Source organism: Podarcis tiliguerta (genome assembly GCF_965153285.1).
Source record: "Podarcis tiliguerta genome assembly, chromosome: 2".
NCBI classification, from domain to species: domain Eukaryota; kingdom Metazoa; phylum Chordata; class Lepidosauria; order Squamata; family Lacertidae; genus Podarcis; species Podarcis tiliguerta.
Window position 1 is genome coordinate 32,967,846 of NC_139535.1, and position 19,537 is coordinate 32,987,382.

Genomic DNA, 19,537 nt, shown 5'->3' on the forward strand with positions numbered 1-19,537 from the left:
TTCTTACAGAATACAAGGATGTACTGGGTATATAAGGGATAAGGTGGTATTCCAAGTAACCTGATCCTGAGCTTTATAGGTCCTTATGAAGCCTTATATTGAACTTGGTCCAGTAGCAGATAAGCAGCCCATGCAAATCTTGCAAAAAAAAGGGGGGGGGGAAGCTGTTATATGTCAATGGTAGTTTGCCCCCCACAAGCACTCTAGCTGCTGAGTTCTGCACTATCTGCAGCCTCTGGACCACCCTGAATGGTAGCCCCACATAGAGCACATTGCAGTAATCCAACCTTGAGATGATCAATGTATGGATGATTAGTGATCATGCTGTCCTAATCCAGAAACAACCATGCCTGTTTTACCAGCCAAAACGGGCAGAAGGTTCTTCCAGACATTGGAAAATCCTGTGCCTCCAGCAGCAGAGCTGGATCTAAGAGCACCCCCAGATTATGGACCTGTTCTTCCAGTGAAAGTGTGCCCCATCCAGAGCAGGCAACATACTAGTTTCCTGGACCCCAAAACCACTCATCCACAGAGCCTCTGACATGTCTGGATTCAAACTCAGTTTATTAGCTCCCATCCCAACCCATCACTGTATCTGGACACCAGCCCAGGGCTTGCTCAGCGGCTCCTGCTTCAGATATTACAGAGAAAGAGAAATACAGTTTTGTAATGGTTTTCAATTCTACCCTTCAATTTTCTCTTGGATAAATGGGAAAATACTAATGTCCAGTTTATTTTGAGTTCATTATTGGATCTGTTCCTTTCTTTCCTCGAAAACAAGGATGAAGAGGAAGGTAGATAGGCAAAGGCAGTTCCCTCTTTCATTTCCCAGGGATCAATTTTGTGGTGTTTGGTCTAAATCCATCTTTTCAGAGCCTTTTAGACAAAAGAGTTTTCTCTTATTTATTTCCTGAAATCTGTTAAAGCAGTTCCATACATTGTTTTGTGAGTAATTGCTTCTCTGAATCGGCTTGCATAAACCAACTTGATACAAACAACTGCCATGTGAAATTATACAGTTTCTTTAATTGCTTTAGCCAGAGGCCATTTCAATAGCATCAACAACAGTACAAATAATTACATTAACAATCATGTTGGCCAGAGTGTTCAAACATCAGAACTCCCGCTCTTTAGCATAATACACCATTATTCAAATAAATTGTCTAATAATTTCACAGATGATCCCCCCGAAGAAAACTCTATTAGCTTTTGCAAACCGAGACCGGATTTCAAATGCAGCCAATGCAAACTATGTTCCTTTTTTGTGTAATTGTTTTCTCCCTAGCCCTTAATGAATATTATGTGTTATAAAACAATATGCAATAATATTTGAAAATATAGACTTCCTCATCCTGGGCTCTAACCAGACAGTTATAGATAGATTTTCAATATCTTAACATAATTTTTGAAGCTGCTTTATTTCCCTTTTTTTGATATTTGTATTTTAATTTAGTGTATTCAAAGTGTGAGCAAGTGGCAATCGAAGAGTGGTTTCAGTGACTGGATTTGTGTAGAATGTTGCATGGAGTTGTGATTATGTTGTTTCTTCTGTTTTGAAATGACCTATTTCTTTCTTGCCATTCACAGGCAGGTCCTGTGCGTATACTTGTACTGAGAATCTCAGCAACCCTCAGGACTTGTGTGCTGATAATGTATTGTATGGATGGTTTTGACTCTTTATTATGACTGTGTGTTCTGTAAAAACAAATCACAAAGCTCTAATTAAGGTTAGGGGTTGGTGGTGTGTACAGGGGAAAAGAGAGAGAGAGGTTATTAGCAGTTGATTATCTTGTTTCTTTAAATTTCTCCCAAAGATGGGTAACTAGCAAAACAATTGCTTTTGAAATAATTTTGTGGCCAAAATCTAACTGTATGATGGCCCACTTCAGTTGTTTGAAATTTGCCATATAGTATTCATTAATATTATCATATAGTGTCTATATGGGGGGGAAATGTATAGATGTAGGGAAGTTTTTTATGTTTAATGCTGTATTATGTTTTTAATATTTGGTTGGGAGCTACCCAGAGTGGCTGGGGAAACCCAGCTGGATGGGTGGGGTATAAATATATTATTATTATTATTATTATTATTATTATTATTATTATTAATTATCCCTTTCTAGCTCACTGATCCTGACCACTCCTTCCTGGGGTTCTCCATTAATTTCCGATAATGCAGAGGAAGTGAGGCAATTCAACAGTACCACAAAATGAAAGACACAGCCATTTATATGCAAACATAAATTAGTCCCTGAAAGCTACCATCCTGAGAGCAACCAGGGGTAAGACAAAGCTTTAGTAGCAGAGAAGTCTTCAACTTTGTATTTGTTCAGTTGGAAACCAGTTCCTGCTGTAATTAAAGAACATAGACATTGGGAAAGACTTTTCAAGAAACAATAAGGGATACTTTAAAAAGAATTCAAAGAGCATACTGTTAAGAACATATGAATGACCAACCATTAAAAAAAATACATTAGAGGCAGGAAGCTGGGTAGGAAGAGGCAGATGGACTTTTGGATGACAGGGCAGTCAAAGGTGTGCTAAAGGAGATTTTGGAGGAGCTGAATGAAATCTTTTGCATCTGTCTTCACAGCAGAGGATGTAGGGCAGATCTACCTGAGCTAACTTCTGCAAGAGGAGAGCCTTAGGAACAAAAATAAATAGACGTGACAAAAGACAAAGTTCTAGGTCTCATTGACAAATTAAAAATTGGTAGATCACTGGGTCTGGATGGCATCCACCTGAAAATATTTAAAGAACTGGGTAAATGAGCAGTAAAATGGCAAGCAGAATTCACTGTAAGGAAATGTAAAAAGATGCAGATTGGAGCAAAACCATTGAAATTTCCTACATACGCTTGTGGTTGAAGTGGTGGCTGACGAGGAATGAAATGTTGGGGTCTTCAGAGATAACACAGTGAAGATGTCAACGCAGTGTGCAGCAGCTGTGTGAAAAAGATGAATTGCGTGTTCAGGATCATTAGGGAAAAGGTTACAAATAAAACTGCCAGTGCCGTTGCACAAGTGTGGCCACACTTGGAATACTGTGTACAGCTCCTCCAAAAAGATATTTTAAAGTTGGAAAGGGTTCAGAAAAGCAAAATGAAAATGATGAAGGGGCTGGAGCAATTCTCTTAAGAGTAGTTCTCTTAGGCTGCAGCGCTTGGGTATTTTTAGTTTAGAGAAATGTGAGCAAGAGGGGACATGATTTGGGTGTGTAAAATTATGGGGTAGAGAAGGTGGGTAGGGTGGTGTCTTTCTCTCTCATAATACTAGAACCTCGGACCATTCAATGAAGCTTCAGGACAGACGAAAGGAAGTACAGTGGTGCCCCGCAAGACGAATGCCTCGCAAGACGGAAAACCTGCTAGACGAAAGGGTTTTCCGTTTTGGAGGTGCTTCGCAAAACGAATTTGCTATGGGCTTGCTTCGCAAGACGAAAATGTCTTGCGATTCCTGGTGTTTTCCCCCCCCTCCCCCCCTTTTTCCCAAGCCCCTAAGCCGCTTAACAGCTGTTCGCTAAGCCGCTTAACAGCTGATCTAAGCCGCTAATAGCCTTTAAGCAGCTAATCCGCTAATCCCTTAAGCCTTTAATAGCCGCTAATAGCCTTTTAGCAGCTAATCCGCTAATCCGCTAATCCCTTAAGCCTTTAATAGCCGCTAATAGCCGCTAATAGCGCTAATCCGCTAATGGGCTTGCTTCGCAAGACGAAAAAAACCGCAAGACGAAGAGACTCGCGGAACGGATTCTTTTCGTCTTGCGAGGCACCACTGTACTTCTTCACAACAGTGCACTGGAATTTGCTCAAACAAGATGTGATACCCACCAACTGCGATAGCTTTAAAAGATGATTAGATAATTCCATGGCAGTTAAGGATATCTGTGGCTACTTGCTAAGATGTCTGAGAGGCAGCGTGCCTCTTATACCAGTTGCCAGGAATCACAAGTGAAAAGAATGCTGTTACACTTGTGTCTTGTTTGTGGCATCTGGTTGATCACATTCCAGACTTTATCAATCTTTTTTTTCCATGAAGTCAGCAATGAGTGTTGGGGCCAAGTATTCCTCCCTCCTGTCCTCCTGTCCTCCTGTCAAGTGAGATTTACATTATGAAGATCACTACTCGCATTGAGGGGACGCGGGTGGCGCTGTGGGTAAAACCTCAGTGCCTAGGACTTGCCGATCGCATGGTCGGCGGTTCAAATCCCCGCGGTGGGGTGTGCTCCCGTCGTTCGGTCCCAGCTACTGCCCACCTAGCAGTTCGAAAGCACCCCTAAGTGCAAGTAGATAAATAGGTACCGCTTTATAGCGGGAAGATAAACGGCGTTTCCGTGTGCTGCGCTGGTGCTGGCTTGCCAGAGCAGCTTCGTCACGCTGGCCATGTGACCCGGAAGTGTCTCCGGACAGTGCTGGCCCCCGGCCTCTTAAGTGAGATGGGCGCACAACCCTAGAGTCGGACACGACTGGCCCGTACGGGCAGGGGTACCTTTACCTTTACTCGCATTGAGCCAGAGTTGTAATTATTATTTATACCACGAGATTCCTAGTAATACAATACCACTTTTTGGACAGTAGAGAACAGCATCACTTTTCCCATTTGATTTTTGCAACAACTCTGCAACAAAGCAATGTTTTAATCCACTTTGAACCACTGCCTACCATTATAGGCATGCACTTGCCTTCAAAATCCTTATTTCAAGGTCTGCCTTTACCCATATGAACTGATTTGGATCCTGCAGTCATCATCTGAGGCCCTTCTTTGTGTCCCCCTTGCATAAGAGGCCTGGAGGGTGGCAACACAAGAACAGGCCTTTTCTGCATTGGATCCCTGTTTGCGGAATGCTCTCCCCAGAGAGGCTCGCCTGGTGCGTTCATTACATATCTTTAGGCAATAGACAAGAACGTTTCAGGCCTTTAGCTGATTAAACATTCTATGCCCCTTAAAATGTGTTTGTGGGAGATGTTTTGCTTTTGTTTTATTATGCATTTTGTGTTCTCGTTTTGTATTTTTATGTTATGAACCACCCTGTGATCTTCAAATGAAGGGTGGTATACAAATAACAAAGACAACATAATGCAGTCTGCCACAGATCAGCATCATCCTGAGCAGAGGTTTTGGTGCCATATCTGTAGTGCAGTGTATTTGTGAAACTTGGCCTCCTTCCTATAGACTCATTGCTAAATGAAAGTTGGCTAGGTAAACTGGCATCTAGATTTTTATTTCAGACTACAGACCAAATACATTAAAAGGCCAAAAGTGTACTTATAAAAGTACTCAAAAGTCCAGTGTAGAGTTCACTTCTTTTTTCTTTCTTTTCCTCTCTCTCCCACGATTTCTGACTTACTCTCCTCCTTCTAAACTGCTTTTGCACTCCAGTCTGAACTGCAGTTCACCTGAGTGCAAAAATTAAAATGGAGCACGGCATGCGAAAGCAATTGCAATTTAGTGTGTTAAAACTGAAACAGACTTTCATTAATAGATATGTACAATCAATCACTTCTAGCCATTGTTTAGAGAGAGAGAGAGAAAAAACTAGTATGCACATTATTCATAAAGAACAATTTCCCAGTTAAAAGAAAATTACATTTTCCTTCTGTAAGAGATCACTTATTTTAAGAAACAAAAGGAGCCACGCATTCAGAGTGGGCCCATTTTCGTGGAACTCCCTTTCGGTTCAGGACAGATAGGCTCCCTCCCTGCTGAACTTCCGGTACTTACTGAATACTTTTTTTTATTCCAGCAGGCTTAGTTTTAACTTGTTTGGGTCTCCTGCTTAGAGAAGACTGTGATTAAGTGGTATTCAGATTATTGGCATAAAAATAATGAAATGCTTAATAATTGCTATTCTGTACAGAAATGTACAGTTGCACAATATGTGATATGCAGTTGATAGGATATAAATATTAACACCAGAATCGATTTGAATTTGCGGCTTATCCTGAACCTTGCTGTGCTTTATATGTTTTACTATAGGCTTTGTATAAGATAAGTCTCCATAAACAGATATAGCCAGAGCAGTTTTAAGCACATAATTGAGAACAATCATTCTCCTTGCTGAATAGAAGTTATATTCATGGAATCAATTACTGTAAACTAGTGAATGATATCTGAAAGGAAGAAAAATACTTTGTGGATTAACAGAGTTATTAGGAGTCATCTAGCGCCCAACATCTATAGAAGCTTCCCATTCATATTTATGAGATGAATTTCTCTGCATGTACAGTGGGGAGTGGCTGAATATGGAACCCTTGAGAATTGGCTTAGATGATGAGAGGGAGAGAGAGAGTGCACTGAATTCGCAAAATGATGCTGATTTCCTTTTTGGGTAGAAACAAAATAGCCAGTTTAAGTCTACCACAAATATTGTGCACATGCATAGAGTGTGCATCACATCTGGACAAATATTGAATCCTGAGACAGTGCCTTGGAGGGACTTTGGTCTTGCTAGAAATGAAGAGGGATCTGTAAAAAGTTACACAAGTTTGATGACCCAGACATCAAAATGCTGCAGACAGTTGTTTGCTCAAAGCAATAGTAATTTCTTGCAGTTTACTGTACAGAGAATCACACCCACGTGGGATGTTGTTGGGAAGTCACAGCAAGCAGCAAAGTGGGGAGAAAGCAGAGGGAGAATCAAATGTGATTGACAGGTCAGGCATGTATTCAGAGCAAATGATTTCACCCAGAAAATGAATCCTCCCCAAAATCAGCTTTGAAGGTGCCTAGCACAACCCCCACTAGGCTTATTTGTCTGCAGTTTGGTAGGTTCTTTACCCAGGGGGCACGTCTCTCATGTCTGAAGTTTTCAGACCAATTGCCCACAAAATGTATGGGGAGGTCAAGGGATTCCTTTTTTTTTTAACCAACACAAAACTGCAATGGGAGAACCACTCCGGCTGAAATTTTGCGGGATTCATTCCCTCTGAAGATGTGAGTGGCTGCAAAATCTATCCATTTCTACCTAAAAATAAAGAAGTTATAGATAATATCATTCACATTTAAAGGTCCTTGGCATAAACAGGGTCCTGGACCTATTTGCCTGTAATTGGGCTGGCTTTATCCACTGTGGAGGAATAGAGAGCCAGTGTGGTGTAGTGGTTAAGAGCAGTAGACTCGTAATCTGGGGAACTGGGTTTGCGTCTCCGCTCCTCCACATGCAGCTGCTGGGTGACCTTGGGCCAGTCATACTTCTCTGAAGTCTCTCAGCCCCACTCACCTCACAGAGTGTTTGTTGTGGGGGAGGAAGGGAAAGGAGAATGTCAGCCACTTTGAGACTCCTTAAAGGGAGTGAAAGGCGGGATATCAAATCCAAACTCTTCTTCTTCTTCTTCTACCAGAATGTTAATCCACTCCTGACAAAGTTATTGCCGTCTTTTGATTTCCCAGAATGAATAGGCAGGGAAATGGAGATATGGACCCTAAGCTGAACTGGGCAACTTATGAAGCACTAGGACCAAGACAGACTGTTTTCTAATGCTCTGAATTGGGTTGGAAGGAAATCTTGTCAGTGGGCATCCCTCATTTGTACAGTATTTATTAACTGTGTGTGTGTTCGTGGATTGGAAATACATAACTATGGACTAGTAGAGGGATGGGCAAACTCTGGCCCTCCAGATGTTGTCAGACTGCAACTCGCATCACCCCTGACTACTGGCTTTGCTGGCTGGGATGGTGAAGAGTTAAAGTCCCGCAACAGCTGGAGGACCAGAGGTTCCTTTATCCATGGTCCAGTAGCTCCATAGAAACTTCCATGTTCTTATATATCTGATGCATCTCCATAAGTTAACATCTGGCCACTCAAGCAAGCACAACATTAGCACAGGAAGCTGCTCATAGTAAGTCAGACCATTGGTCCATATAGTCTGCACTGACTGGCAGTGGCCCTTCAGGGTTTCAGGCAGGGTTCTCTCCCAGCCCTACCTGGAGATGCTGGGAGTTGAACCTGGGAACTTTAGCATGCAAGGCAGATGCTCTGTTGTTACTGAATTACAACCCCTTTCCCCAATCATGTCACTGGAGACTACTCCAAATTGTCACCCTATGCAGTTAGAAGCAGTTCAGTTTACATGAGTAAACAAAGTCAAGAGGGACCAGAATCGGTGTGGGGAGAGACACCAGTGAAATACCATTGTTGGGGAAATATTTTATGACATTGAACTCCAATCCAAATGTTGTCTGTTCTGTTTACGATTAAGAGCAAACCACTGAATATTTGAATGGCAATTTTGAACATTTGTAATAGTCAGGCATTTTTAGAAGTTCATTAAATCAATATTGGCTGCATATAGAAAAGCTCTAATGATAGTGTACTGAAAATAAAGTCTCCAGAAGACAGAAGGCTTTAATTTAGGAAATACATGGCATGCATTTCATATCTGTTTGTTTCTTTTCAGATGTATCCCAATATATCAAGGAACATAGCTTCCGCAGAGTGAAAGAACGAGGCTTGGTGAAGAGACATCGCATCGCTAACTGTTCACAAGAAAATAACAAGAACATCTTCCATCTTTTGAATGCCTAAGCATTTGATCTACTAGTACTTGCAAGTAGTAAACCAGAAGAACCTACTAGGAAACCGCTATGGCTGGGATTAATTTTACATTAAGGGTTTGCCATTTGGTTCTGGGATTACTCGTAAATCAATTTAGTGCATCTTCCATACCGAATAATGAATGTCCACAATTGTGCGTCTGTGAGATAAGGCCGTGGTTTACACCCCAGTCGACCTATAGAGAAGCTACAACAGTTGACTGCAACGATCTTCGTTTAACAAAAATCCCCAGTAATCTTTCCAGTGATACTCAAGTTCTTCTCTTGCAAAGCAACAACATTGCCAAGACCACTGATGAGCTCCAACAGCTTTTCAATTTAACAGAATTGGATTTTTCACAGAATAATTTTACTAGTATAAAGGACGTGGGGCTGTCAAATCTTACTCAGCTCACTACTTTACATCTGGAGGAGAATCAGATCACGGAGATGACAGATTACTGCTTACAGGATCTGTGCAATCTTCAGGAACTTTATATAAACCATAACCAAATCAGTACCATTTCTGCAAATGCGTTCTCAGGCTTGAAGAACCTTTTAAGACTTCATCTTAATTCCAACAAATTAAAAGTTATTGACAGTCGCTGGTTTGATTCTACACCCAACTTGGAAATTCTGATGATTGGGGAAAATCCTGTCATTGGGATATTAGATATGAATTTCAAGCCACTCTCAAATTTAAGAAGTCTGGTTCTGGCTGGTATGTACCTGACTGACATCCCTGGAAATGCTCTAGTAGGCTTGGATAGTCTTGAAAGTCTCTCCTTTTATGACAACAGATTAGTTAAAGTTCCTCAGCTTGCACTTGAGAAAGTTCCAAATTTAAAATTTTTGGATCTTAACAAAAATCCAATCCACAAAATCCAAGAAGGAGACTTCAAAAACATGCTTCGGTTGAAAGAACTTGGAATCAACAATATGGGAGAGCTGGTCTCTGTTGACAGGTATGCACTAGACAATCTTCCTGAACTTACCAAGCTTGAAGCAACGAACAACCCAAAGTTATCTTATATACATCGTTTAGCATTTCGGGATGTTCCTGCTCTGGAAAGCCTGATGCTTAACAATAATGCCTTGAATGCAGTCTACCAAAAAACAGTGGAATCCCTGCCAAACTTGCGTGAGATCAGCATTCACAGTAATCCCCTCAGGTGTGACTGTGTCATCCACTGGATAAACTCAAACAAGACTAATATCCGTTTCATGGAGCCCTTATCAATGTTCTGTGCTATGCCACCAGAATACAGAGGGCAGCAAGTCAAGGAGGTGTTAATACAGGATTCCAGTGAGCAATGTCTTCCAATGATTTCTCATGACACATTTCCAAATCATTTGAATTTGGACATCGGCATGACTGTCTTCTTGGATTGTCGGGCTATGGCAGAGCCAGAACCTGAAATTTATTGGGTAACTCCACTTGGGAATAAAATAACTGCTGAAACCCTTTCAGACAAATACAAGCTCAGCAGTGAAGGGACTCTGGAAATATCAAATATTCAGACCGAGGATTCAGGGAGGTACACATGTGTGGCTCAAAACATAGAAGGAGCAGATACAAGAGTAGCTACAATTCGAGTGAATGGAACACTGCTGGACGGTACTCAAGTTCTGAAAATATATGTCAAACAAGCAGAATCTCACTCAATCTTGGTGTCTTGGAAGGTTAACTCTAACGTAATGACGTCCAACTTGAAATGGTCATCCGCTACAATGAAGATTGATAATCCTCACATTACCTATACTGCTAGGGTCCCGGTGGATGTGCATGAATACAACCTCACACACTTGCAGCCTTCCACAGATTACGAAGTCTGCCTCACTGTATCTAACATCCATCAGCAAACTCAAAAGTCCTGTGTTAACGTTACAACAAAAAATGCAGCATTTTCCCTTGAGATTACTGACCAGGAAACAAGCACAGCTCTGGCTGCAGTCATGGGATCCATGTTTGCTGTTATTAGTCTTGCCTCTGTTTCTGTCTATGTTGCTAAGAGGTTTAAGAGGAAAAACTACCACCATTCACTGAAAAAGTATATGCAAAAGACCTCCTCCATTCCCCTGAATGAACTGTATCCTCCACTTATTAACCTCTGGGAAGGTGACAGTGAAAAAGACAAGGAGGGCACTGCAGAAACCAAGCCAACTCAAGTGGACACGTCCAGAAGCTATTATATGTGGTAACTCAGATGGTATTTTGCTTCTGGTAGTAAGGAGCACAAAGACTTTTTTGCTTTATTCTGCAAAAGTGACAAGTTTGAAGACTTTTGTATTTTTTTGACTTTGCTGGTTTTGTGGCAGAGTGGTGAGGACAGGTGGATATTTCAAAATGTTTTTAGTATAGCGTATCGCAATTGTTTTGACACACACAAATGGCAGCTTCACTTAGCTTCCAATTTTTTTTAGTTCTGCTTAATTTAACAATGCTGTTCTAACGAATGCTGGGTGGGGAATGGAAGGCTGGGATTGCCCTTTGATTTACAAGTCGCATGACCCCTTTCTTCTGAAGCCATCAACAGAAAGTACAGTGTCCTGCAAAATCTTAACTCGACCAACTTGAAAATACATTAAACCAGCTTTGTCATAATCTGGTCTAAGGACTCTTTTACTTGAGATAAAATGACAAGATTTTGAACAATGTTAGTTGGCTGTACTGTAATGTTGTATCAACTGATTTGAATGTTTTTTGACTATGAACAACAGGTTTTTTTCCTTTTTTTATAGCTGAAGAGACTTAGGTAAAGCTAACAAAGCAATTAAGTGTGTACACTTTTTCAATGTAACAAACTAAATGTTAATTGCTCTTTTATTATATTTAGTAGAAACTTTTAAAGAAAACTTAATTTTTTTCTGTGTAATCCACCAACACCTGGCATAGAATGAAGACAGAAGTATAATAAATTATAGTTTTTGTTCTGTTTATTTTTTTTTAGAACAATTGCAATAATGTATCTTTTTAGTTGCATCACCAGCTTTAATGGGTGATTATGTTTTGACATAAAATATATCCAATCTTATATAAAATTGTGGGTCTCTGGGTCAAATTAGATTTCATTTTTTTCCTAAAAAAAATCTGTTTTATCAAATGTGAGTTTTAGTCACAGTTGGTTTATATATTAAACAAACAAAAAACAACCAAACCAACAATCTATGGATGGGTATTTCATTGGAAGCACGTTTGCTGAAGAAAAAAACTTTGTATGTCAGATGCACAACTTGTTATGTTACAGTCACATCAAAAGCATGTTTAGTGTTTTTCTTTCTGTAGTGTATGAGCTACATTCCAACTGGAACAAATGGTATCTTTCATTAAGAGAAGGAAGTCAAGCTATCGCAGGTTGCTTAATGCCCATGAAGCTCAATGGGACAGACTACTGAGTAAATGGGTTTAGGATTGCTCTGTAGGACAATGCATGCATACATTTAGATGTGATCCAAATTCTCCTCCATTGCTCTCCTGCGGCAACACAAGTTATTCTTCCAAAATGTTGATATACCAGTAACTCTGCGCTAAAGGGAAGCTTTAGCTAGAAGCTTGTATTTTGCTCTTACATAAAGAGTTATTTCTGATGTAAGCAAGAAACCAGAGCTTATGTACAACATTGATGTGATATATCAGGATATTCAGCAGATGATGCTGAAAGCTTTCCCCCTTTCTCTGTCTCTCCTATTCCAGTTACATGAAAACATGATTTGAAGGCACAAAACCCCCCAAAATTAGGGCTTTGAACATTTTAGTCAGCTTGTCAAAGAGAGAGATTAAGAGTGCAGGTGCAACTGCCTTTGCAACAAAAGGAAATTAGTTCAATAGATAGAGATAGTGTGCTTTCATATATTGAGAGTGAAACAGTAGGTGTGATTTTAAACACCAAAAGCTCTTAATTCTTGCCTACTCCCCTCGTACTGTTGTCAGTACTATGCATAAAACTTCTGTGCAAGACCACCACTGCCATACCCTCATACCCCTCTTAAGGTCTAACTATTTACACATATGAAATATATTTTAAAAATATAAAAAATTGTCCAGGAGCACCTTAGAGACCAACTAAGTTTGTTCCTGATATAAGCTTCCGTGTGCATGCACACTTCTTCAGATACACGAAAGCTTATACCAAGAACAAACTTAGTTGGTCTCTAAGGTGCCACCGGACAATTTTTTTATATATTTCAATTGCGTCAGACCAACATGGCTACCTACCTGAATCTATTCACCCATATATACAGGGTGAGTCTTTTAAAAGAGACCCTGTGGAACATGTGTACTCTGTATCCATGGGGCCTCTTTTAAAGGACTAACCCTGTACAATCTGAGCCTACAATGGAGGGGTTCATGGCATTAACACTCCAAGAAAGTCTTGCTTCAGCCATGGGTGTAGCCTTGGATCCAAACAGACATGAGACATCATGCTCTGCCTGCTGCTTTTCTTTTCCCAGTCACATAACTCCTTCCTAACCTAAGATTTGCTGGAGGAGACTCTTGAGAGTCCCATGGACTGCAAGAAGATCAAATCTCTCCATCCTTAAGGAAATCAGTCCTGAGTGCTCACTGGAAGGACAGATCCTGAAGCTGAGGCTCCAATACTTTGGCCACCTCATGAGAAGAGAAGACTCCCTGGAAAAGACCCTGATGTTGGGAAAGATGGAGGGCACAAGGAGAAGGGGACGACAGAGGACGAGATGGTTGGATAGTGTTCTCAAAGCTACCAGCATGAGTTTGACCAAACTGTGGGAGGCAGTGGAAGACAGAAGTGCCTGGCGTGCTCTGGTCCATGGGGTCACGAAGAGTTGGACACGACTAAACAACAACAACCTAAGATTCCAACTCGGATTGCTTTAGACTCTCTACTCTTAAGCTCTGGCTTTATCCACCCATTTGCCATCTCTCACGAGCTCTTTGATACTTTGGCTTTTTAATGGCTCATCAACCAGGAGGCTAGCTTGGTTTAATTAGCTGTTTACACTTGCTGAATTGAGGGATTAAAGTAGTCTATCACTCCATTTAACAGCCCAAGGCTAGATTGGATTCTAACACTTCACTGGATCCAGGGATTATAGTGGTCTGGCCATTTCCCAGAATTAGAAGCCTTAAATTCTAACACTTACTAGTTCCGGGGATTTAGAAGTACCTTAAGACACACGGATCTGGTCCCAGTTTTAAGACCACAAATTCATAACAATACTAAACTGTGTGGCCATTCAATGAAACTCAATGACGGAAGATTTGAGGCAGACAAAAGAAAGTACTTCTTCACATAGTTAAACTATGAAATTCACTCCCACATGCAGGTGATCAACTTGGATGGCTTTAGAAGAGGATTAGATAAATTCGGGTGGCTACCAACCCTGTTGATTACCTTCACTGTTGGAGGGCATGTGCTCCTGAATACCAATGGCTGAAAACTGCAGGATTGGGGTAGTGCTGTTGCTTTAGGGCTTCCCATAGGCATCCGAGTGGCTACTGTGAGAATATCATGCTGAATTAGATGGGCCATTGGCTTGTGCAAGTTGGCTCTTATGTTCTCATGTCTAAACCATGTGGATTAATAAATACAAGAGAGTGCCTTTAAGCTAGGGCTGCCATACGTCTGGATTTTTACAGACCTTACCAGGATTTCAAAGGTGGAATTGACGTCCAGGGGGGAATATCCGAAAGGCGGTGCTTTTTTTTTTTTTTTTAATAGTAAATTTTATTAGTATTTTCCGCACAACTACAAAAATTAAATGAAAAATAACAATATACAAAAACAAGCATATGAAAAACAAATCCAAATCTTACAAATTAATAATATAAACACTAAAAAGGAAAACAAACATTGACTTCCACCAATCCCACAGCACCTCACTTACCTCTCATTGTATCTTCCTGTTTTCCTTATCTCTATCCTAGCATCTAGATATAAATCCCTCTTTCTTATCCTTTCACTTCACAAGGTTATTCCAGACTTAGCCAGATTTCTGTCCTCGAACCTTGGCTTTTAAGGTATTCGTTTAGGCACTCCCATTCCTTTTTCACTTCACTTTTTGGCTTTTGTCTTATTATATCTGTCAATTTGGCTAATTCTAAATATTCTGAATAAGGGACGCGGGTGGCGCTGTGGGTTAAAGCCTCAGTGCCTAGGGCTTGCCGATCGAAAGGTCGGCGGTTCGAATCCCCGCGGCGGGGTGCGCTCCCGCTGTTCGGTCCCAGCACCTGCCAACCTAGCAGTTCGAAAGCACCCCTGGGTGCAAGTAGATAAATAGGGACCGCTTACTAGTGGGAAGGTAAACGGCGTTTCCGTGTGCAGCTCTGGCTCACCAGAGCAGCGATGTCACGCTGGCCACGTGACCCGGAAGTGTCTTTGGACAGCGCTGGCCCTTGGCCTCTTTGAGTGAGATGGGCGCACAACCCTAGAGTCTGTCAAGACTGGCCCGTACGGGCAGGGGTACCTTTACCTTTACCTTAAATATTCTGAAAGCTTACATAACCATTCTCCCCTAGTGGGTAACTGAATTCCTTTCCAGTACTTAGTCACCAAGATTCTTGCTGCAAACGTCACGTATAAGAAAAAATTAGTTTTGTCTTTTGGAATATCATTTAAAATTCCTAAAAGGAATGCCTCTGGCCTTTTACTATATGATATTCTTAGTATTTTCTTTTATTTCTTCGTGAATCATTCTCCAAAATTTCCCAGTTTCGGGGCATGTCCACCACATATGATAGAAAATTCCTTTTTGTTTCTGACACCCCCATCACTTATTATTTGTTTTATTCATTTTTGCCAGACTTTTTGCTGCCAAGTACCACCTATGATGCATTTTCATATAGTTCTCTCTTATTAGGTAACATGCTGTAAAATTTATATTTTTTGTCCACAGTCTTTCCCATTCATTATATTCAATTGAGTGGCCCAGATCTTGTTCCCATTTTTTAATAGTGTCAACTTTTTCCTCCTTTTCTATTTTCCAATTTTGTAACAATTTATATATTTTTGAGAGTGTCTGTTGGTTGTTGTATTTGATTTCCTTTTCCTATACCAAGATTTTTTTATCAAACCCCTTAAGTTTATTATCCTTCTCAAATATTGTTTTTAATTGGAAATATTCTAACCAATTCACCCCCCTCTCTTTTAATTATTCAAACTTCTTCACTATTGGGCAATCCTTTATCTCTTCTACAAGTTCCCTATATGTTAGCCAACTGTCTTTCATATTATTTCTATGCATGGCTGATGACTCTATAGGCGATAGCCACCAGGGAGTTTTGGCTGTTACTATTGTTTTATTTCTTTCCCAAACTTCGAATAGGGCCTTTCTCACCAAATGATTAGTAAAGCCTCTATGTGTTTTATTTTATCATGATCCAGGTAGCCATGCCACCCAAAAACTTTGTCCCAGTCCTCCAGGTCTAGGATTTCCGTATCTGTCAGTAACATCCAATCTTTCAGCCACATCATGCATGCAGCCTCAAAATACAGCTTGGGGTCTGGGACCATGAACCCACGACTTTCTCTGGGCTCCATCAGTACTTTCAACCTTAGTCTTGGCTTCTTACCTTGCCAAATAAAATTAGAAAGATCCTTTTGCCAGCCTTTAAAACATTTTGTCCCAATAATTATTGGGATCGTCTGGAAAAGAAAGAGCATTTTTGGGAGAATTGACATTTTTATCAAGGATATCCTACCCCATAAAGACAAGTTCAATTTATTCCATTTATTTAAATATCCTTTTATTTCCTTCCACTTCTTCACATAATTATCCTTGTACAAATTGGTATTTTTATTTGTAATCCAGATCCCCAAATACTTAGCTTTCGTAGTGATTTTAAGGCCTGTTACCCTTTCCAATTCTTCCTCTTCCTTTACCCCCATATTTTCATTAATAATTTAGATTTTTCTTTATTTAACTTGAAACCTGATACTCCTCCATACTCAGTCAATTTCTTTAAGGCTTCTTGTATACTTTCTTCTGGATTTTCTGTAGTAATAATTACATCGTCCCCAAATGCTTTAACTTTATATTGTCTATTACCTAGACTAATCCCCTTAATTTTTGGGTCCTTTCTTATTGCTATTAGGAGTGTTTCCAGTGTCACAATGAACAAAAGTGGGGATAGAGGACATCCTTGTCTGGTGCCTCTTTCAATTTGGAATTCTTCAGTTGTTTCATTGTTAATTATTAACTTAGCTTTCTGGTTTTCATATATCGCTTTAATACCATTCAAAATTTTGTTCCCAAGTTTCAAACTTTCCACAGTGTGAACCAGAAAGTTCCAGGCCACACTGTCGAAGGCTTTCTCTGCGTCCACCAGTAACGAAGGCGGTGCTTTTAGGCAAGTAAATCGAAAAATTACAAAAATTTGAGTTTTTAGGCTCAACAACTTTGGGGGTGTCCTGGCTTTTACTTTGTGAAATATGGCAACCCTACTTTAAGCATATGTAGAATAACTTGCCTTGCTTCTAAAGGTTTTGATAAAAAAAAAAAAACCCCAAAAAACCCAGGCACAGCTCTGAAACTTCTAGTTTGGCAGCTCAGCAGGAGAGCACAAGGCACAAAAAGATTCTTGTTAATGACTTGTTTATATTTTGTTTTGGATTGTTTCCCTTCTAATCCTTCAACAACTTCCTTCCTTTTTTTGCAAGAGCTCTCCCTTGGAGACCAGGGCCACTGATGATTATGTCAGTATGATTCAGATCAAGCACAGGCAACTCAGCAAGTGGAATTTTAATTTTAACCTTCACTATAATCTATCTTGCTGACTTCTTTTTCTGCCATGAGTAAATGAAAGCTATCTCCCTTAATGCCACTCTAGTTTTTCCTGTGCAATGTAATTTGACGCACTGAAGAAGATGAGGCCCAATTCAATTTGGTTCATTTATTGTGATGCCCAATTAAAAGCCTGGCTTTCCTTCCCATCTGTAAAAGTAATGAACACATGGCTATCGAAACTGGTGGTTGACTGCTGAGCAGAAAAGCAGCTGTAGAAGTAACTTTTGAAGATTGAGGCTGCTTCATATAGAACAGCCACCATATGGAGGGGTGTGCAACTGTGTGTGTGCAAGAGATAATGCAATAAACCACTTTCTGTTACTGCCTAAATCTGCCACCTTCCCGTTCACTACCCAATAAGGAAAGCTATAGTCTCATTGCAAAAATAGCATTAACTGTATGTTTGCGAGGCCTTTCATGCTCATCTGATTTACACTCAAAATCATTTTCAGATTACCTAGTCTCATTGCTGATCAGGTGAGGAGAGAACAGGACTGTGCTTACTGACCACACGGTAAACCTCCATGTGTTCAGTTTACACAGAGTGACAGTAGTGTCTGGCCTTTTGCAGTACTGTAGTCTGTGCTGAGAAAACTAACAGAGCTTGTATCCCTGTGGGCTACACTTTTCTCTGAACATATACATGGGCACAAGCCTGATTCAGCCCTTCATCTATTTGAAAGCGCTAGAGCAGAGATGGGAAGATGTTTTCAGGCAGAGGACCACGTTATCCGGTGGGTAGGCAAGTGGCGAAAGTGGAGCATTGTTACCTTTATACCACAAGCTACATTCCAGCTGTGCAAACATCAGATCTCCATCCAGGCAAGCAAGAAGCATTTTCACAGTTCAAGGATGCAGTCCGACCAGGCAAAAGCACTCGGGGACAGTGTGGAGCAGAGCCACTGAGGAGTGCAGGCTAAGGCAACTTGGCCCACCAGTTGTTTCTGAACTATAGTTCGCCATTGGCCATACTTGCTAGGGTTGCTGAGAGTTGTAGTTCAGCAGCATCCATGTAATTAGGTGCCTTTTAACCCACAGTGTGTGAACAGTTTGCCATTTGATGACAGCTTCCACATAGAGCAAGAAAAAGCTGACTTCTACATGTGGTGGTGTAACATGGTCCATCATCTAACTCCATTTGAAGTTTATGTTTCCTACAAGTTTAGCTGCCCCATCCTAGAATTCAGTTGCTTTGTGGCACCTTCCTGCACTGTTAGATTCTTGGTAAAAAATATATATGTGGATATCCAGTGATGGTCACAGAAAGAGCCCATATAATCCACAATGTTCCTATATGTCCCTCCTCAGCCCTCCATTGTTAATTACTCCAAATTTTTCTTTCCATAATGGCTTTGCAACACTATTGTCTGCCTAACTTTATTTTTCTTTTCCTAACAGGACAGTTCACATAACTAATTTTGCGCATAGCTTGCATGCTTTCACCGTCCATCATGCTGCTCAGTTCCTCTGGCAAGTGGATTGCCTATTCTGTCATGAGTGTGTTATTATTTTTCAATTTTGCAGCCCATCATTCCAAACAAGTGGTGACATGACAAACTGATTTGCACTCCTTGCCAATTATTCCCATGAAGCATTATAAGTGTGCGATCTGGGCAAGTAAAGAGAATGGGAAGCATCTGGCTACACGTGACCTGGCCCTGATCCAAGGGTACATATATTTATAGACAAATCTTTCCTCTTTCTTGCTTTTCCTATTAATTTTAACTTGAAATGGTGCCGTTCCATCTACCAAGTTTCTTGTGTACCGTGCAGTCAGTATCGACAACAGTACTTAGATTAATCCACCTATAAAGAATATATCATTTAACCAGTATTGAGCTGCCCAAAGAGCTGATGTTGATTCTGAGAGATGAGGGAGATGGAACCTAAAGAGCGCTCCAGGCAGCTGTTAATAAAATTAGAGCACGGTGAATAATGCTAATTCTGCTCAATAAATAATACTGCCAATACCAGTGGTAATAATGTGAGTGTTAAAAAATTGAAAACTGGCATTCTTCTTTACTTGTGTTCGGGTTGCCGACCAACTTCCCCCATTTAAATGACTATTTCTCAAGAGCTCAAATCCCTTCCCGTCTTTATAGCCTAATGCTCCAGCCTATAACTTAAGAGCATTAAAAGTCTGCACTTCGATAGCCCTTCATTTTACACCCCGAGCTGCAGTTTACTCTGCAGCACAGCACTGGTCATATTTTCAGTAGCTTCCGATGCAATCTGAGGCACTCCTC

General features: G+C 40.6%; 1 protein-coding gene across 1 annotated transcript in view; it reads left to right on the forward strand.

Moving 5' to 3' along the window:
• Positions 1–11,690, forward strand: part of LRRN1 (leucine rich repeat neuronal 1) — a 31,095-nt gene extending 19,405 nt beyond the window's left edge. Inside the window, exon 2 of the mRNA XM_083425226.1 lies at positions 8,393–11,690. Within this exon, the coding sequence (XP_083281352.1) occupies positions 8,580–10,730 (2,151 nt within the window). The 5' untranslated portion in view covers positions 8,393–8,579 and the 3' untranslated portion in view covers positions 10,731–11,690. The remainder of the gene's footprint in view (positions 1–8,392) is intronic.
• The last annotated feature ends 7,847 nt before the right edge of the window (positions 11,691–19,537 follow it).